Raw genomic sequence first — 22,277 nt, 5'->3', positions numbered from 1 at the left:
ATAAACTCATTTATGAGACTTATCTTGTAACACCTTCTTGCTGAAAATTACTTGGCTGATGCTGCTGTTTGACTTGTGGATATTACCTTGTAAAATTTTCCTCTTATTATTCTATAGTAGACATTCAGTTCCTGTGTTAACCTTCTCCTTGTGCCTTTCATACAGATTTCACAATTCTTTATTTATTTTTTCTTTTTTTTTTTTTTTTTCCCCACTGATTTGCACCTGCAGTTGATTCTTACTCTCACGTGAAAGTTGAAAATTGGATTTCACTAAGATGTCCTTTCAGGGCAAGGTATGTCCACCATCCCTCCATGAGTTCATAAATGATACAAATGCAGTGTATTCTGTTGGTAGCGAATATATAGGAAGAATTACAAAACAGATGTTTTTCCCATCTAATCCACCATAAAAATAACACAGTGCATTCTCTGCCAGTTAGGAAACAGAATTCATCAGTTTAGGGGATACAAATGCTTTTTACCTGTAAACGTTAAGTGAGTGTTTCAGAGCATGCACCAGCTTTTTTGCAATAGAAGTTTAACAAAATGGATTATAATCAGAGTTGGAGCAAATCAGCAATCAAAAGTAACAAGCACAAGCAGTAAAGTTTAACACTGTTCAAGATGTATGATAATACGTATGTAATAATAACAAATTTGCTTAGCAGTGACTTTTAGCAGCACTTTTCCACATTGTAAGCATAAGTTTTTAGAGTAATATATGGTTGGGGGAACCTGAAAACGTTTACTGAAAGAGGGGAAAAAAAGCCCCTTCCACAGCTGATATTAGCAACTACCTCTAAGGCAGTCAGGATTTTATGAAGGCACTATCATATCCTCTGTTCAAAGTAGAGATGCACAAGGAATCTCCTATTTTAAACATGCAAACTGAACAACAACAACAAAAAAAACCACTAAAGGATTTCAGAATAAGACTTGTAGGACCTTATGCAAATATCAACACCACAGAAGTCCTATGTAGCTTAGGAACTTTGCTACATAATTTCTTGTAGTCTAAACAGGAAAAACAGTCAAAACTATTGCAACTTTCTACACCACTTCTCCATTTTCTCCTCCCTCGCTTCTCCACACTCTTTATTTCGTCCTATTTCATTGCTAATCTTGCAATCAAAACTCCAGTTTCCAAATTCTCAACCAGAGAGAAATAAAAGGAATCTGTAAACAAATCTTCCCTTTTGCATCCTCACACAGGCTCTTCTGCGTCCATCTAGCCTTTGCTCAATGCATGAACCTTTCAGGCCTTGCAGGATTGCATCAAACTCCATACTCAATTGGAAAAGCCTCTTTCCCTCTATTACCTCCATCTCCTTTCCCCCTCTCAGGGATTTCTAGTTATGCGTCAAAGACTCAGCTAGCCTTGCTCGCCCTAATTCTTCCTGCTGGCTCCAACTTTCTCCAGACACTCATATTTTGTATATCTCAGGGGAGATACAACCTCCTTCCCTCCAGTCAGCTCCACCACGCTCAGCTCAGCACCTCCAACAGCCGGGCACGGCAAACAGGCAGCCTCTCTGCTCTACCAGGTATATCTTTTTTAGGGGAACATAGCATGCTGTACAGGGGAAATGCAAGCAAACAGAAGAAAAAGACACTGAACAGCATGGTGCTTAGCAAAAAAAGGTCTCTTCCACCTACAAACATGTTAGTCACAATTTTCTCAGGTACTGGTTATACCTGGCTGTCACACCTGCTTGTAATCAGTGTGTCCACATGCTGTTGCAAGCGTGTATTCAGTAATATTTTTATCATCAGATGTTTCCATGACATGGTAAGGAGGAAGCCCTTTTATCAAAGCAACATCCATGTCTCTTCCAGCTGGCATCACAGGAGATTTATGTTGTTCATACGTTCCCATCCCATCTTCAAAACCAGAGGTAGCTGTTTAGCTGCTGTGCTGCTACTTCTGCGGGAAATACTCAGTGCATCACTGAATTACTTAACAGGTTCATTCCCACCACCGGCAGCTGCAGAGTACTAAGCCTAATGAAGATGATAAACATACTCACAGTGATTGTACACCCCAGTAATGAATTATTGCCCACTTGCTATTTGATTCTTTCAGAAGTCTTAAAATCATCTCCTGACCATCACTGTATTTACATGCCACTGTTTTGCGGGAGAACAACTCCTTGCTTCATAGAAACCAAGGAAACGTCACTTGTGTTCTGCATATTGTCATGTTCAATAAATCCTCTTCTGATGCAAAAACTGACAATCTTTGAAGACTGAAGAACTGAAGTTGCTACTGCACTGACGTATCCTTTCATTTCAATTTTCTAAGAGCATTCTTTAGATCTGACACTAATTGTTACAATAAGGCTGAACATTCCTTTGCTTAGAAACTGATGTTTTCCCATAATGCAGAAAGAATTGGTGAAAGAAAATACTGCTTCCTCAGTTTCTGAGCTATTCCTCTGTTTACAGAACAGCTGGTATCTGGTCACTTTGAAGGCTCCTTTTGTCTGCGTTGTTCCACTTCATTTTGCACATTCTCACATTGTCTGTGCCTTAGTTTTCTTTTCATGCTTATTTTTTGTTTGAAATACATACCTTTTTCCTTTTATTGAACAGTTCCATTGGGGGAAGACGTATAACTCCCATTGCCTAACCCCCGGCATAGGGAATAATTTTCCTAATCACCAATTCAGACTTGGCATTTCTTTACTAGTAACTATTTTATTTATGGGTTCAAGTTATGTGTATCAATCTGAAATCATCTAATTCCATTAGGGAAACAAATACCTTATGAATAGTCATCTATAAGGATTTTTGTAATTCTAAAGCGAGAAACAGGTAGACAAGTAATTCAGTGAGCAGCAATGGTAACAGGGTTTGTATCTTCGAAATTTGTATTTCAGTTCAATAGATACGGTGCCTGAGATGAATGAGTTCCTACCAAAGTTTATTTGCAGCTGTGCTTGATGTGACTTCAGTGAAACTGGAAGTCAAAACTTGAACGCAGAATCTTCTGCTTCCAGGTCTGTTACAAGGCTTCACTGCTGTGCCCAACCTCCCATCCCGCACCCACAACCTTCTCAAATTCTACATCCTTCCCTCCAGTCACCCTTTACCACCAGGTTCCAGAGTTATGGGGTGTCCATCACAGTAATACAGCCTGTATCTCAAAAGTGTACGCAGCTAGAGCATCATTTTGAAATCCGTGTAGTGCGAGGGGACACCAAGGCTTTATGCAGATACGAGGATTCCCCAGGCAATTACATATTTTGAATTATTTCAGATTCCCAACTCTTTGGCTTAAGGCACGAGTGACTTCCTTCCTTCTTTAGAACCAAACAGGGCAGAAGGCATGTTTTTCAAGATTTCGTATTAAAAAATATAATACTCCTTTCCACCTCCAGGAACCAATTGCATTTTAAGTCTGTAAGATTTTAATCTCCACTAATATATGCACCTTCCATTCTCAGCCTTAGCTTCTAGCATGTTTCAGTGATGCTGTTCCGCACAGAAAAAGCGGCGTGTCCACATAATGTGATAATCAGATGCCAACTTTGGCTGCTAAAGATGGCATGCCAAGATCTTTTATCAGATTGTCTCTTGTCTCTCTGGGTTGCATCCCTCAATTGGGGGAGAACATGCAGTTTAATGCATTTGTTACATGAGCATTTAAACAGAAAGTAACAACTGCCAAGGCCCTTAAAAGCAACTGCCCTTTCAGAATTTGAGATACTAAAATTCATCATGCCAATTTCCTCACGGCTTATAAAATTCAACACTGAGCGATGGCACAACACAAGACATACGCACCGCTTTCCTCCTCTTCTTAGTACTATGTGGTTTCACATTGTGCACATGGGACATAATCATCATAACCATTATAAAACCTGATCACAGCAAAACCACACAGACCATACTACTGCGCACATACCAGCCTACTGCAACTAAATTTCTGTTTTCACTCCTAATTCACCTTCTCTTGAAATCCCTCTGTTAAAGGTTTCCTGTCCAACTGGCCAACATAGAACACACGGATGGAAGTTACAATTATTACCAAAAAAATGTATAAATATTATGAGACAGTAACAGATTAACAGCCTGCCCTGCGTCATGCTGCAACCATCAAGCACACGGATGTCTTATTCAAATTTTGACGTCTCCCTATTTAGTAAACTATAATCCTAAGTTATAAAATGGTTACTAACTGGTACTTTTTAGAACACCTTACTGATGAGCTTCAGCTATTTTTATTAATAGTTTCCACTCTGGAGTAGATAGTTATTTTACTATTAAGTTAACCACATTTATATTCCAGTGCCAGACCATGCGATATATACACCTTAAACAAACCAACTTCTGCAAATGATAGTTTGAAAGTTGCTGAACCCATTACAGTAAAAACTAACACCTTTGAATACTTGCTGCAGTCATAAAAACTCCAACCCTACACATAAACCGCCAAAATTATAATAGAGGAAGAGATTACCTCTAAAAGTGGACAGTCTTATATAAAAAAAAGATTCCATCTCGAGTTAAAAAAAAAATAAAATAAATGGGCTGGTGATTTTTAAAAGTGCCTTTAAATATAATGCTGCAGAAAGAATGATCCTCTAACAAAAGCATTAGTTGTCTTGAAGACATTACCTTGGCACAGCATTTTGGTTTTGTTCAGCAAAGATTTACAAGAAGGAGATTTATGAAAGGTGTTTGAATTGCTTCTTATTTCATGAATGACAACCTTGTATTTCTACACAATGCTAAAGTAAATAAAAGACAATGGACATAGTCCTGCATCACTACAGTTTAATGTGACCAGGCTTTAACCTGAGACTATACCTGTACAGTAAATAGACTATAAATACACAGTTAGTTTCTGGCACAGAGTAGACACTGCATTTTCTCAACTGTGGCAGAGGAGTTTTACAGGGTATGCATTTCCCTGATCAAGATTTTATAATCGCACTTCTCCCTCAACAGGTGGCAAAAGTCAAGGGACATTTGGGAAGTATTCAGACATGCTCTAAGTCATCTTTCTATTAAAAAAGGAGAAGAGAAGAATTAGAAAATACACAGGACAAACCACAAGCCTCTGGAGGTACCCTGTTCATGGGACAGAGGAAGGAAGCTGTGGACACTGACCATTTTAAAAGGTTTTTGTTTTGAGCAACGATGAAATCTGGGCTGTCTTCAGATGTGCACAATTCCTCCACGGAACACAATCATGGGCTCAATACTTTGACGCTACTAGTATCTTGGAGAAATGCTTCTCCACTATAAGGGGGATATTGCTCACAGATGACAAAGATGGTTCTGCAGGGTTTTCACCCCTGGCCACTTGCCTCCCTCTCTCATTGCCCTTGCCCACAGCTTTACAGTGACCACTGGATACCACTGAAGTTGAAAACAATGTCTTTTATTATATTCCTGCCTATTAAAATTGGCAGGAAATAAAATAAGAAAAATAAAAATTCTTTCTCAGAGAAGAGATGCCACTGTACCTGCAAAAAGAATCACCTAAAAACATACATGCAAGAACAAAACACAGATAAGGCTATACCAGACACCCCGGATCTGTCAAATGAAATAGGATTATGACTTTGCATTGCTTCGAGGTGATTTGTTATTCACTATGCAGATCACCAAGGTATTTTGTGCTCAATTTACTTTGTACTGAAGATTTGTTCCCCGCTTGTTCCCTATAACTCTCTCTCCCAAAGCAATGTTATCAAGTGGATGTCAGGTAGGAATACAGGTCTATTATCACAACATTACCAAACTAATAGAGATGCAGTGGTAGGAATAATTTTTCTTTTTAATTTCCCTGAAAACATTATGTCCTATAGCCAGAACTCCATGCTGTGTGATTTACCAGCATGATTCTCAATTAATCTGCAGCTGTGGCATCACAGTATGCCCCTGCACAGCACATCAGCTTGTGACAAAACAAAAAAAACAAAACAAACAAACCTCTCCCTCTGCCAGAAAAAAACCCACAACCTAAGCAGAAAGAGGCGATGTTTGGTATTTATAGCCTAACTATTGCATTTTACACTGAACAAAAACTAAATAAAGATTTGAGAAGTAGTATAATGGATAAAAATGTTTAATACAAATGTAGCAAGTTAAAGCTGATTTTTCTGTTGCTCCTCCTTTTTGCCTGAAGTGACAACTTCAGCCAAATAAAGAAAAACATTTTCTAAACTGAGCTTCTCTTTTCACTTTTAAATTAAATATTTGTAATACAGGAACTAGCGTGTAACAGGTAGCTTCTCATTAATAGCCAGATGTTGCTCTGAAAGCAAAGTAAAACTCTACCAGTGTACTCATTGATGGTCACTGTAAGAATCTGAAAACACTTAACTGCATGTGTATAGGAAAACTGTGGGTTTGTTTTTTTTTTCCCCCCTTTTAACGCCCTTGTAATTCCATAGACTTCAGATTAATGAATAAAAGGAATTTTAAGTGATACATCTGGCTAACTAAATTCCAATTCCATGCCAAGGAGCAACACTAACACAACCTGAGAATGGATGAGATAGCTGGGGGACAACTGGGATATAAACTGCCCTGTGGAACCTGCCACTGGTGATGCGCAAGGCTCATACTCAGAGCTGAAGTTACGTTTACGTGCCCTGTGGGTGTAGAAAGCTGTGAACCAAGCCCTCTACATGGAATTCATCATGACATTGTGGGGCTCCAATTCTAACGTTATTTTGACATAGTCTCATTTCAACATAAGAATGTTGTGTTAATTTTATAAAGTTTTTTCAGCATGTTTAGGTTATAGACAACTTCAGTGAATTGAAATGACTGAAGAGAACAAGTCACCAAGAGACTGCTTTCTATAAGGTATCGTAAATGACTATCAGGATGATATCTCTAAAAGCAAAAGTTTTAAAAAAACATTCTTATATTTGTTTCAGATGCCATCTGAATACTGTTATAAACCACTTCATAACCACTAAAAAAAAAAAGAAAAAAAAGGTTAAACATTTAAGGTTAAAAACCTGAAAAATGGTTAAAGAACAAGTTTATCTGTAAAAGCAGACACAGAAAACCGCCATCAGTTTGATAACTGCAATAAAATAGGCTTAATTATTCCTGAAAGAAGAGTAAATCACTCTTATAGGATACAGATGTCTAGATTTCTTCATATGTCCAATTTTTCAAATATTAGAAAATTGCCTCACAATATGAAAAAGGCTTCACTTTGAAATAATGACTTCTAAAAACATCAAATATATCCATTATTTTATTACATATGAAGACAAATATTTAGAGTGTAGTGAAGATGACAGTGAAGAAGGAAAGGCGATGGAGACACCGAAGAGCTGGGATTGCCCTGCTTCATTCGTGCAGTGCAAATGAGAAGAGGAGGAGGAGGAGGAAGACGTCAGAGCCGTTTGACCACCCATGAGCAACAAAACTAGCAAACTCCCCTCCCTGAAGAAAAGCCAAACCAACAGTGCCATCAATTTTGTACAGGCTGTTCCTGTCTGGGGCAGCAGGAAAAGGGGTTTTTGCTTCTCCCTCTTCTGTCTCTCTCCTTTAGGTCCTAAATAGAGTCCCAGTCCTCACCACAGGCACCTCATAAGATGGAGCAAGGAGGCAGAAAAGTGAAACAACCCAGCCGCATTGGGAGAAGGCCACCAGCTCAGTGATGAGAGAAGGAACACCAAATTTCCTCGTAAATCTTCCCCTCAGACACTGCCTAACCTCCAGGACAGCAAAAGCCCGGGCCAAGTGCAGCAGGGGCAAAGCAGCAAACACTGGCACGGCCACCTGGGTCCTCTTCCCATCCTTCCAGCAGCATGTCTAATCCATGAAGAAAGACTGGACTTTGGGAGCAAAGGCTGCCCTTACCCCACCTAAAGCAAGACACACTTTTACAGGAGAAAGACCAAGTTACCAAAAACTAGGAGCAGTACTCAACAGAAGGCATCCCTGGGTGCAGCCTCCTTTCCTCCAGCAAATGAAGAACCAGGCAAGAGTGGGAAGGAAGGCAGAGAAGAACAGGACGGCATCTGTCCAGAAAGATGATAGTATTTCTGACCTTCAGCAGCTTTTCCTGAGCCACACCACAAGACAATGAAGTACAGAGTTTTCCCTGCTGCTGGCAAGAGCTTGAACAGAAACCATGGCCAGAAGGAAGAGATAATTCTTCCCTCTGAAAAGGAGCCCCTCCCGACTCTCCACAGCTCTCATGACAGCACTCTCCCTCTGCACAGAAACCCAGCTCGCAAAGAGCCACGCTTCTGGTTTGCTTCTGCCATCACAAATTTCACAGGCCTCTTCTCTTGCATCAGCACCTTCCACCATGGTACCCAGGATGTGGTGCAGCCTGTGGCAGCACAGCTTTTGGTAAGGGAAAGCTTCGGAGGTGTTGGTGCACTGGTGGAACCACCCAACCACTGGCAGGAAGAACCCTGGGGAGACCTGGCCCGAAGGACAGGAGGCCACCAGAGAAGCTGCAGGGCAGCCTGGCAATCACTTGTGTGCACAGGGACATCGGGCAGCTTTGGAGGTAAGCACGAGAAGTGCTGCAGGAGCCCCTGCCCCACACATGCTCCCTAACAGACAGCCCATTGCCAGAGCATGCCTGGTAAACTTTTCAAGTCCCGCACTAAGCCACTCTGAAGAGGCAATGCAAACTTCGACTGCTTATCCTTTTACTGTTTGACCTCCCTTCAGTAAATCTTTCATTTCGGGGTCCTCTTTGTAATTTCAGCAATATCCTACCAACCACAGACCCTACTCTTCCTTTTCCTAACCCCTTCCCTGTCAGAGATTGAAGGGGCACGGACTCTGAATGCAGGATGGAAATCAGCTTTATTAAGCAAGTGTGCGCTTTATATACTTTTCTACCAAGGCCAGTAATTTTCTACTTTACTTGTTTACACCATCGCGTACTCTGAAAGATCACGTTCCCACCGAAAAGGGAATCTCTCTTCTGTGTGAGCAGCACCTCCTTATCTAGGGAGTAGCTTCACACAACTTCATCATCTGCCAAAACAGTGCTGCAGCTGCTTATTCCTCCCTATTAATTCTACCACACTTAACCCTTCTTTTGCCTCAGTCCCCACACTTCCCCCTCTCTCCCGGAGGCACAGAAGAGTCCTCACAGTGCCTTCCTTGCATGCCCCGTCTTCCTCAAGGATGCACTTCAGCTCCACACATCCAGCACTCAAAACTAATGCCAACCGGCCGCGCGACCATACAAAGCTGCTGGACTTCCCAGGATTGAGCTGATCATGAGGCCTTCCCCATGGTGACCTTCAGGGGCGAGAGGCAGAGAGCGTTCTCAGGCTGTGCATCCTGAGGCTTAAGCTTTCTTCAAGACTGTCAAGGTTCCTCTAGTGCCAGCGAGATGTGTACATCCTTCACAGAGCTGAAGAGGACAGGTTCACTCCTCCAGCGTAATTGCTGGTTCACCCTTGCCACTTGTGTGAGGTCAAGGACAAAGATACTTGCCTGCAGCCCCTGAAACCAGCGAGGGCTCTTAAAGTATGAGCACTCTGCAGGTTTTGAGGTCTAAGTGTCCACGATTACCAGAGCCAGCCTTGCTTTAAACCAGCAGCACTTATTTCACTGATAAAGCCCTAATTTGTGGACAGTTCACAATAAGTGCAGCCCCCCTCATTTACCACCCCTGCCTCCCAGACTGCTGGGGACCGCGCTCTTTCAAAGCTTTTAACAACTTCATCTGGAAATCACATCCTATTTAGAAAAGATTGCTTATCTCTTTCACCAAGGGGCTGTGATGAAAGCAAGCGTCCTTAGGAAACTCCAGAGTGCTGCCAGCTTCCAGAGGGTGATGGGAACCGATCCCACAGACCCCGCCACTGCTGAAGCCGTGCTCCCCTGCTGCAGGTCAGCACTGACAGCCCAGAACCCGAACAGCGAAACTGTTTTGTCCACAAGGCAGCTACAGAAATCCCAGGCTTGCTAAATACTGAGATTTTACCCACTTGAACTTGTTTCATGTTTAACGTGAATTAAATGCCAATAATTATGGACTACACCCCTAGCCTAAACTTCTAGTTCTGGAAATAAGCAAACACTCACCGGTTCTGTGTCCCACCCTGGCTGAAAGGCAATCCTTACCCCCTTCAAATAGCCCTCTTCAAATTCCAGCGGTGTTCATGTAAACATCCCATCAAATAAGCTTATCTCTACTATTATTAACTTAGGATTTAAATTAATAATGTAAGGCTTTTACATTTATAAGGTGTCGTGGTTTAACTTAAACACCAGATGTGCGGCCCATAGACATGGGGTGGATACTGTCCTGGCTTCAGATGGCATAGAGTTGATTTTCTTTCTAGTGGCTGCTGCGTTTCAGATTTGGTAGGAAAGGACTGTAGATAATGCAGATTGCTTTAGTTGTTGCCAGGTAATATTTATTATTATTCAAAGACTTTTTTCAGCTTCCCATAGAAGCTGAAAGGAAGCATAGACAGAACAAACTGGCTAATGGAATATTACATACCATAGACATGCTCAGTATACAAACGGGGGTTGGCTGGGGGGGCAGGAATCCATGATCCCTCTTTGGGACAGGCTGAGCAACCAATTCACTGGGTGGTGAGAGTGACTTATGGTTTATTACTTCCTCTTGCATATTCTTTTACCGTTATTATTACTGTTATTTTTATTTTCCATTATTGCTCTATTATAGAATCATCTAGGTTGGAAGGGACCTTGAGGATCATCAAGTCCAACCATCAACCTAACACTGCCAAAACCACCACTAAACCATGTCCCTACGCACCATGTCTACCCATCTTTTAAATACCTCCAGGGATGGCAATTCCACCATTCCCTGAGTAGCCTGTTCCAATGTTTGATAACCCTTTCAGTGAAGAAATTTTTCCTAATATCCAATCTAAACCTCCCCTGGCGTAACTTGAGACTATTTCCTCTTGTCCTATAGCTATTAAGTTGTCTTCATCTCAACCCATGAGGGTTTTTCCTTTCCCCTCCTCTTTTCCCTATTCTCCCTACCCTTCTAGGGAAAGAATCAGAAGATAAAAGTGAGAAAACTCGTGGGTTGAGATAAAGGCAGTTCAATAGGTAAAGCAGAAGCTGCGCATGCCAGCAAAGCAAAACATGGAATTCATTCACTGCTTCCCATCAGCAGCCATCTCCAAGAAAGCAGGGCTCCATCACACACAACCATTACTTGGGAAGACAAAATACCATCTCTTCAAACATCTCCTTCCTTTTTCTTCCCCTGGCTTTACATCCTGAGCATAGCGTCACATGGTATGGAATATCCCTTTGGTCAGTTGGGGTCTGCTGCCCCGGCTGTCCCCTCCCAACTTTTTGTGCATCCCCAGCCTACTTGCTGGTGGGGCAATATGAGGAGCAAAAAAGGCGACTGCTTAGCAATAACCAAAACCACCAGTGTGCTATCAGCACCATTCCCATCCCAAATCCAAAACCAGCTGCCAGCAAGAAAGTCAACCCTATCCCAGCTGAAACCATGATAAAAGGAAAATAAGTAGCACACCTGCCTGAACAAAAATTATTACTGTTATTTACTTGGGTTACAAATTCAAATTCTAAGTTGCTATTCAGTAAGTAAATTAATTCGTTATTTATATTATGTCCGAGTACTCTGTCCAAGTACATCTTTCGTGCATTCTCATTTCAAAATTAGAATTTCATGTTTATTGCTACTTTTAACGCAAAAGTTTGGGCTGGCACTTTCTATATGAGAGGAGGCATTACCCTTTGAAGACCAAAAGGGATTGTTAAATAAAAGCTACTGACCAAAAAAAGCCTATGCAGGTACTGCTGTCAAGTTTGAAAGATTATTTTTAGTTTAGACAGCGTGACAGTACCACACCTGGTCAAAATTTAAACCACAAAGTGATGAAGAATCCATCCTGCCCCTTTCCGAAGTTATGTTAGCGAGGGAGATGTTCAGTAAGCTCCTACTGTTTTGTACCTTCTGCAATATGCAGCCCTTAGTGCAGAACTACTGTCATGTATTTCATTCACAACTGAAATAGAAGGAAAATATGAAAGTTACAACAAAAAAAACAAACACTCAAAAAAAGTGAGTAAATAAAACAAATTGAGTTTAGTTTACCCTGTAGAGAAATTTTAGCTTATTGAATTCTGTTCATTGAATGTTGATTCACCTAGAGAATGAAAAACTCTGAGTGGGCTTTATCCTTAGTTGTGTAAACATTTCTGAATGTAATAAGTATTGAAGAGCTCACAAAAGAGAAAGTGGTGATGTCTGTATTTTTTTTTTTTTTTTAAAGTTTCCATTCTGAGTCACTTATCTTCCAAATTCAGTGAAAGTTTCAATTCAGGAAGAACACCTTCTTTTAAAGAAAACAAAGTAGTAAATGGCTTGCAAGCATAACTAGCATATTTTTTTGTTCCTAATGGACATTGTTAGCTGCAGAGAAAAAAGAATCAGGCTTAGGACAAAGTCCTTAGACTAAGTTTGCCTTCCCTTTTTTTATTGCACGAGATGTTGAAAAGCATGCACCACCACCATGATTAAAAGCACTGTTGTAATAGACAAAAGAACGAACTATGATCTATAAAGGAGCACGCTGAAGTCTTCAAGTTTTCCCCCCCTCCCCAGTGTGAGGCATGCGCACAGAAGATACAGGCCACGAACCCTTGGCATATATCCTCAGGGAGTACACAGCAATCTACATCCCTCATATCTTATACCAAACAGTCGAGACAAATGGTTATTCAGTCCTACAATAAAAAACACTTAAGACAACCCAAAGAACAAATAGAGAGTTATATGCGCCAAACTTCAGTTAGACTCCTTCCCCTCCTTTCTGCTAATTTGAGAAAAATTGTATGGTCTCCATCAGAAGGGATATGTTCCTACACATAGAGGGCATTTGTAGTAGAGACAGGAGGAATCTGAGAGCTGATCCGATCCAGCCCAAAATTCCCTCTGAGCGCTGACAGCTATTCAGCCTGGTTGTGTGAACGGCTGACAGCATCCACAGCTAACAGCTATTGACAGAGCAACAGAATAATTGGCCTGGCATGCATCCACCTGCTTTTATTTCCCCCGACCCCAATGATAGGGGTGGAGGGGGAAAGCAAAGGAGGATAAACCCAACACAAAGCTGGACTGATGGGGTCAGTCTTCAGAATGAGCCTGGAGCAATGTTCAAACCCATATCGCAAAGAGCAAGAGAAAATTCACCTCCACAGGGCCCATTTCTGCTACCCAAATCAGTGCAGGTTTTTAGCTTTTCCTCGTCCCTTCTGAAAACCCATCTTCAGGTTTTACCCACAAACATCCTGCGTCCCAGTTTCATTCACTGTAATTGTGATCTGTGTTGACAGGGTTTTCTTCCTTAAGGAGGTGTTGGGAAGATTACAGTCACAAGACATCCTGCTACTTCAGCACGGAGAAGCAAGGGATATTTTGTAAGCAAAACAAGAAACCCTCTTCAGGGCATTACTGGGAAAGAGCGCATCGTATCGGAAATACAAGTCAGCCACATGTGGAACATGAGGCGTGAAGTTCAATATAAAAAGTTGCTTCGTTCACTATCACTGCCTCTGCGGCTCAGTGATTTAGGCAGAGGTCTTGTCCTCTTCATGCAAAAAGTAGTATTCTCTTTTCTCATATACACGTAGGACTCTAAACAAAACATACTACAGTAATTTCTTTCACAGGAAGGAAATGGTGTGATGGTGTTCTTCAAAAAGTATAAGCTATTACAGGTATTTAACTAGAGAATTCTGTGGAAAAGTCTTCATTTTAAGGATTTTCTCCTGTACTCCAAACACCCAAAACTTGCATAAAGCAACAGAAATGTTTGGACATGAAAAAACTGCCAGCTTTGCCCTTGGAGAAATAGTTTTAAAAATTAAAAAAAAAAAAAAAAAGTTTTAAAAGAAAGCAAAGTATCTTGCTCCAAAAAGTACAGGTAACCTTTTCTTGATGAAAATGGGAGTGATCTGAGAATGGACATAAACTTCCCTCTTTGATCAACACAGCAAAGATGAAACACCAGAAATACTTACAATTCCTAAGGCAAGTTCTTTCTACATCTGCTTTAGGCTATTTTGGATGTAGCATTTATGTACTCTAATTATTTTGTGCATTAAATACCATAAATATCCCTGTTGATTTGTGATCTATTTGTGGGTTCCAACATACAGCTGTATTGCATTTGGTTGAGAGGACATTCTGCAAGTAGGACTTGTACACCAATGCATTTCATGAACAGTCATTATTATTTATGGATTAACCGTGATGCCAACAGCTTTTCTCTGTGCCATAGTTCAACAGACATAAGTCTGTGTACCTATACCTAAGTGTACCTCCACAGGAGAGAGGAAGAACATTTACGTATGATCCACTTCGAAACCAAGTGAACGATCCTTTAGCTTCACGTGGAAGGAACTTTGCGGTCCCTTTGCAACACACAAAATACCTTTGCTAACAAAAAAACCCAAAACACCACCTAGCAATTTCTTCAGAGACAACAGATTTTCCTCAAAGACAATACACAAGATTAATCGTAAGGGGAGAGAGAGAATATTTTTATTAAACCCCTCCCCAAATTAGCTTAACCTACTGTATACATATCACGACATTAAGTATGTCTCCTATTTGTGTGTGCCTTTGGGGTTCTGTTGATAGAGCTGCCATCCGCACAAGGTATTTTGTTTGACTGGCATGCACACAACACATTTTGTTTAGCACATTAGAAAGAGAAGAATAATTAGCACTAAAGAATAAGGTACAGCTCAGAAAAAGACAGTCATGCAAGTTACATCCACCTACCTGTACTAGTGCGATATGTGCCTGTGTGTGCTGGTTGCAGAGGGTCCCCCTGACTCTGGCTGAGACTCCTCATAGGGGGCTTCTGATAAACTCTGTCTTCGTAAATAGGATCTATATGGTGTTCTGGAGACTGCAGTGCTCTTAACTCGGAGCCAAGGTGGCTGTGCTGGCTGCTGTAAGATGCCCGAGACCCAGCTGCAAATAGATTTAGAAGAGACGTTTGAGAGAGAGAAAAAGTGACAAATACAGGATCTACTTTGGAAAAAGTTTATTTGAAAGCAGCACTTCAACTCAAAGACAACCCAAACAAAGAAATAAATGTTTTCAACAGACAAATAAAAACAGCATGCAAGGGCGGCAACAGCTCCAGTTAATCACTTTAGTTGCATCATCCAGCTGCCCGCATCTACTCCAAAACTGGATTTCTTCCACGGAAAGTTTGGAGAGATAGCCATCTCTTCTTACACAGAGAAGATATTTTTAATTGGGAAAAAAAAAATTAAAATAATCAAGCTGCGAGATCCAGGAATGTCCTAGACCAAACGGGTCCACAGAAGAATCAGGAATGGGGGAAAAGAAGGAACCAGCAAAGTCAGAACTAAATTCACACCTTATGCCCATATGTTAAGATCTACAAACAAAATAAGATAAAGCTAATGAATAGATGTAGTTATATGAAGGCTGATCTTTTCACTACTTCGCTAAAGTACAACAGAACAGTCGTGCCCTATCAACATTTTGTCCTTGACAGTTCAAAAAAATCATATCGCCAAGACCTTCTCCAACTTAAATCCTCTGAGAATGAATAAATTAAATATGCCTTCTGGAAAAAAAAATATTTTAAGGATATAGCTCTTCTTAAAAAAAAATATCAACTGGAATTGCGTTAAAATATTTTATTCTACTATTAAAATATTGTATTCTATCATGATACTTCAGAGACAAGCATATTTCCAGCTGTGACTACTTCTTGCATTTGAATCACTTCATCACTTAGAGACTTCAGCTCTGTGGTCTGTTAGCAAGATTCCCAAGGACAGCCATGGGGAAACCACCCAAATATTACACATCTCGAAGGCAAGGAGCAAGCGAGTAGGTAAGAAACACTTGACAAAGGTTAAATCTATACCACAAAGTAGTAACATACTATTTAAATGTTTAGAAAAGCAATCAAAGATACAACTATCACATCCCTTGCTGACGCTCCTGTAAGATTAAAATCTTGGATGTGGGCAAAGTTCTACTAGTTTGGCTTGTGCTGCTCAGACAAACAGTGTAGCCATCCCTGCTGAAAGCCTCTACCACATTCAGGGTGTTGACAGTGGTTTTGTTGCATAAACAAACACTAAATATTTTTAAAATGCAAAACACAGACATAAAGCAATGTGTGAAAGCAACATAGGATAGAAATGAGAAAGATGTGCAGACACAAAGTTACTTAAACTTTAATACAAATTGTCTGGAGGAAAAGAATAATTTATTCCATTTCCTTCTTTCTAATCAGCTTGTGCCATATAGGTGTTTTCTTCTGAATTTTTCAACGTACGTGCATGTTTTCAGTGGAATACCCTATTTGCATATTTTTCCCTTCAAACATTTTTCAGACTGACTTGCCATTAGCACACTGCTGAAAGCAATTCTGCTGTTTCCCTACTAGAAAGCCTGCCATGAATCCCTAAGACATATTTTACCTATAACTACTGCAATTATCCAGGAAGTTGATATCACTATTATAGAATTAAATTCTTCATGGCCTTCATTTTCAAAACGCTCTTTAACCCTGCATCTTTGAGACTGATTGTCAGAGCAGCTGAACAACTCTACCAAAGTCTACTATCCTTCAGAGTGGCCTAAAATACAGCCTATTATGATTATATCCAAATTTCACAGTGTACTTGTTTCAATCTGAGAAAAAAAAATACAGAAAAATTGAGGGCAATGTTTCAGAGGTTCAGTAGTGCATCAACAAACCAGATTTGCTATGGAATAAAGAATTACAGCACCTTCTATAAGTGCTACATTTCTTTTGTCCATTTACAAATTAACAATGCTCTTTGGAGAGCACTGATGATTTTTATCATAAAAAAAAAAAAAGAGAAAACAAAGGGGAAATGTGATGGATTTCAGACAACTGCATCCTACCTCATCTACACACTCTGCCTCTCCATCATATTCCGCTGCTACTTTGGAAAGATGGTTAGGATAACTGATCAAAACGAAGACCATGAACTCAAAGAACTGATGCCACTAAGAAAGAGAGAGGTATAACATGCCTTCTGCCTGCATCTTGGGTTAGCTGCAGCTACATCCTTCACTATCTGAAGCTGCAAGCTGAGCTGCATCATCTGCTTAAAAAAAAAAAAAAAACACAACACAAAAAAACCTACAAAAAACAACAAAAAACCCCCTTGCATTAATGCAGTCTAAAGTTCACATAGGTTGGAAAAGCAACAAAGTCAGAATGGTCATCAGCAATCAATATGCTACCAGGAAGCAATAAAACATGGGATTACCAAGGACCATTACCATTCTCACATTCAAGGAGGCTCATCGCCCTTAGAAGTGGCTTCCCTAAACCTAACGGCATCATAAACACATGGCTTACCCCAAACAGCATTCGTCTAAACCTCAACCAGCCACCATCCCCTTCACCCTACTAATAATGCTACACCACTCTGGGGCGCTTGAAACCAAAGCGGTGATGTGCATCAAGGCCACACGCAACTCTCTGACATATTGCAAAAACGCACTCGTCCCCTCTCCCCAGCCAACCCATCCCTAACAGCAATGCCCTTTTTCCCTTGGGAAAGTATAAGTCATCAAGCCCATTCAGAAGACAAGTCTAGGTACAAGCTCAAAGAGAAATCATTATTGAATTTACAGTTTTGCAAGACGTTAATTACAGGTGATGTATTTAGCGTCAGAGTAGACACAGAACTTATGATCATGGTTCTGAAGGAGTGGGTTTTTTTCTCCCTTCTAGATTAAAAAAAAACAAACAAACAAACTGAAACCCCCAAAACCTAGAGAAGAGCTAAATCATTATTCAGGGGTTGAAGAAAACACTTGACAATTAATTCCTTAAACAGTAAAATCTTTAGTGTAACAAAAGACAGAAATTGTTTGATTGCAATGCCAGAGATGCATCACAGCAAAAAGTGTGGAGAAAACTAGAAGAAAACTAAAAGGTTCTGAAGTAGCAGTGAGAAGCATCAGAAGTGAAGCAAACAAGTTGGAGAAAAAAAATAAATATGTACATAGAGTATATGGTTTTATTTTTATTTTAAAAAACAAAACAAAACAAACAGAAATTGATGATCTGTAAGAACAAAGCATACAGAAAAGAGTCTTCCCTGTCTCCTGGAGTCTCCAAGTCAAGGCTGAAACCTGACAGAAAGTGGAATGTCCATTCTACTTTTAAAAGCTCCACAGAGATGCAGAAGACTCTGGTCAGCCTCCAGCAGGGGTGTCTCGTTGAGCCCCCAGCCAGGTGAATCAGATCAGAGCAATGATGATAACCTAGAACTAGCCAGAAATTTTACCAGACAAAAGGTACTACATTCCTACAACCTTTGCTCTCCTCTGACACTCAAGAAGGGCAATAGAAAGAACCCAGGAAGAGCGCAGTCACGCCTACTGGATCAAAAAAAACTGCCTCCACCCTTTGCATTCAACCCCCCAGCCCTCACTAGCTAAAGGTTTCAAAATTATTCAGATATGTTCCTCAGTAGTATAGGGAAATGGTTGTTTTTAGACAAAGTCTCACTTCCCACAGGAAGAGAAATACTGTAATCAGACAAGTGTAACCTCAGAGAAATACACAAAATAATCCCTAATTACTCTTCAGAGCTTGTGCGGGCTGTCATGGAAATGAATACAGCAGACACATTTGAATGACACTGCTAATCTGACATCTTAGGTCAATAAAGTAAACGACTATATTGGCAGCATTTTTCATTTTGAGAAACTAAAGACGTTAAAACTATTCAAATGAATGGATACACAGGCATTTGCATATGCCTTAATGAAGCCCGCACAGTTTTCATTTGTGAAAGCCTTTACAACCAGTCATGCTGCAGCCCCCGAGAAGGAGCCCTACAAATTCATGATACTCTCTAACCATCTCTGATAGAAAGCAAGAGCATACGGTACCACCCTCCTCTCCAGTATTTAGGAGCTCGTTGGAAACATGAAATATGCAAGTGATGATCCGAACATGAAGCCATCCATCCAGATTTGGCCAGATAAACCATTCAGCCTTCATTTAGAAATCCTCCATCACAAAATACATTCATCAAGAGTCCTGTTAAACAGTTTCCTTGTGTTTATGATACAGGAACACCATTAATGAGATAGGATCTGAGGATGAAACTCAATGACCATTATATTACCACTCAATGACCATTATATTACCACTTGTCAGTAATGTGTTTAACTTAACTGGTTGCAACCCCACCCTTTTCAACACACTGTGTATCTCTAGCTACTTGAGGCTCTAAGTATCAAACTCCGATTCTCAACACACTATGACACATTCTACTCAGGAGATTTGATTTTCTAACAAAGAGGACTGACCATCCACAACTGGCTGTACAGAGTTTAAATTTTAAATATAATGACAACGTTACCCATTTAATTTGCACCAAGATTTTCTTAGATTACGAGTTTTAAAAAAAAACAACCAAACAAAAAACACACCAACAAAACCCAACCCCACACAATGGCAAAACTGTAATAACCCTATCTGCGAGATAAGAACTGCAGGCACAGAAACTAAAAGAGAATCAGAGCAATTTTGTACCTTTGGCATGCTGCATGCTTTTCAGAGGACTGAAAGAACTTTTTCATTTAAATGGTACCTCACGGCTGAAACCCCTTTTTCACGAGTCCCACTTAGATGCTTGCCCCGAAATGCTACTGTTCTTATAAAAAAAAATTAAATATATAAATTATACAGTACATCAGGTCATAGCTTCACTGCAATTCTGAAAAAGCTACTGTTCATATCCTCCTTCTCACATGTTGGATTTTTACTCTGAACTCATATGTAATAAAAGCTATTTTACACGCATTAAGCTGGCTTACTTTATGTAGTAAAGGAGCTGATGTGAACCCCAGTGCAGAATCAGAAGTGAACGGGGGGGGAGGAGGAGGAGAAAGAAGTCAAAACATTCATAGCTAGAGTTTTGATATTGATCTTTTTTTGCCAGAAATGTATGCAGAAACCTCTACAAAATGCTTGTCTGAACACATGCTTCTTCTCCTCACAACATTGGAAGAGGACAGTATGTCCTACAACAAATGTTATTATAAGTAAAACTAATAAAACGCAGATAATGGGAATACGCCAGCACTGTGTGATGAAAAGCAAGGTACTAAAGAGGAGAAGACGTATCTAACTGAAGTACTGAAAGTGAATACAAATTGTCAAGACATGACAGATGGTTAAATTAACCAGTAAGACATGACAGGCCATATGGCAGTACCAGCTAATGCACACCTTGGGTATGTCAGCTCGTGCCCTTAGCATACCAATGATCTACATTCACCAGAACCAAAACACAGTCTGGATTAAACTCCTTTTAATTGGGTTTAGCTTTTTCTTAAACACAGGTTTCTCACCTGTTTTGACTTTAGACACACACTCTCTAAATATGTTGATTTGGGTCTGAAGTTTTTCTTTCCCCAAATACTGACATTTAAGATTAACTTACAAAAGTTCAGAATTAAACTAATTTGTGTCTTTATACTTTTTGCATTCTCACTGCACTATTCTGCCCCTGACTCGGGACTATTTGTACAAATAGAGAAGGAAATAATACCACCACTGAATTGACTGATTACACACGATGCCTTTCAACTTATGTCAAACTCTGGGTGTCTGGAAATAACACGGATGTGCTACTTTGGCACCCCCAGTCTACACTACAGGAGATCACCACAAAACAAGTATGTGCCACAACACAGAAGCCCTCAGAACTGAAAGAACATACTTGCCTCATTCGTCAGTATCTTCCGACTGCTTTTCCTCAGGTTTTCTACTTAAAAGATTCAAGTGTAATATGACGCATGGTCTGGAGTGTTTCTTGTAAACTACCATTGCACTGTCAAACCTATTAGCAGTTTCACTGTCGGGGTACTGTCACGTTCAGCAGTACGGCTCATACTGTGGCATTTCCCAGACATAATTTGCCCATTAACCAGATTAAGTATCTTAGGCAAGTCTCCTCAAAACAGATTGGCTTTGGCTGCTTAAGGGACACTGCAAAACCAGCCTCTGACCTAGGGTTAGCACTTTTCACATCAGTGCTAAAAATAAAGGTAGGTAGGTAGGTAGGGCAAAAAGAAAAATGCATTATACTTTTTAAAGTGTAATAAACGAGCCCAAAATAAACTTTAAAAATCATTTGATGAAGCTTACTATGCATCTGGATAATTTTTACCCCATTTAAACTAGTTTTTAACCAAATACTGAAATTACACTCCTAAGTATTTGTAAAAAGAGAAATAAAGCTAAAAGTAACTTCTTAAGTTGTCTATGTTTACTTTTTAGTCATGCAATGCGACTTTACTGCAAAGTATTGCATAGGTTATCTTAATTCTACAAATCTAGAAAACAAAAAAAAAAAAGAAAAAAACCCAGACCATAAATTTGAGTTTCCTCACAAGCATTTTCTTTTTCCTGCTACTGTCCTCATTCTGTTGAAAAGCATTCACCTGCTTAAAACATTTTATCAAAAATAAATTGTTAGTGGAAGAAAAGAAGTGTGACTGGGAGCAAAGAGATAAGAGGGAAAGATAGCCAGGAAGAAGCAGCAGATTAAATGTGACAGACAAGTTCAGGGAGATAATTCCCATTTCATTTCTGATCGAGGGAACTGTCGCTGAAGGAAGAACGAAAAACAAAAACTCCCCAAACCAATTGCTACCACACAGCAAACACAACTTGCCCTCAGCAAGGCAGAAAATGATAGATAACGTTTTAATTTTTTTTTTTTAAACTATTAACTGAATTATCACATTGGGTGTCTTTTTCCTCCCCCCATCCCTTCTCTTAAGCTCTGCCTCTTCCCTCCCCCTCAACCCTATCAATTTTACAAAATAAGGGAAAGAAGTCCCATGCACGAACAGGAACAGACACTGCTATCCAGCAATACAAATCACTGTTTCTAACTTTCCTGCTCACTACCCACTTTGACTGCGGGTTGAGTGCCTCAGCAGGAAGATGATGTTACTAAGCAACAACGCCAAGCAGCCACACATACTCCGTCTGGATAGCTCACCACAGCTTCATGACAATTGAAAAATAACATCGAGCCTTTGCAGCAGAAGAAATCTCCTTTGAAGTTTTGCTAAACATCTCAGAAGAGATAAAAGTTTGTTATTTCCGATTTTGACCTGGAATAGCTTGTGTTGCACCATGGGCTCTATGCTAAAGCAGATGCTGTGCCAATACGTTCAACTCAGCAAGTAAAGGAGCAGAAATACTAGTGCCTTTGGTGAGATGT

The 22,277-nt window shown here is 40.2% G+C and overlaps 1 protein-coding gene across 1 annotated transcript in view; it reads right to left on the bottom strand.

The window, feature by feature from the left end:
• CTNND2 (catenin delta 2) overlaps nucleotides 1-22,277 on the bottom strand; it is a gene marked incomplete at both ends in the record, with an annotated part of 573,915 nt that overhangs the window by 267,703 nt on the left and 283,935 nt on the right. Inside the window, one exon of the mRNA XM_082479407.1 lies at nucleotides 14,770-14,964. Within this exon, the coding sequence (XP_082335533.1) occupies nucleotides 14,770-14,964 (195 nt within the window). The remainder of the gene's footprint in view (nucleotides 1-14,769; nucleotides 14,965-22,277) is intronic.

The sequence above is a fragment of the Vanellus vanellus genome, assembly GCF_965231255.1.
Source record: "Vanellus vanellus genome assembly, chromosome: 2".
NCBI classification, from domain to species: Eukaryota; Metazoa; Chordata; class Aves; order Charadriiformes; family Charadriidae; genus Vanellus; species Vanellus vanellus.
Note: the sequence above shows the minus strand (reverse complement) of the source record. Positions and strands in the feature narration are given on the sequence as shown.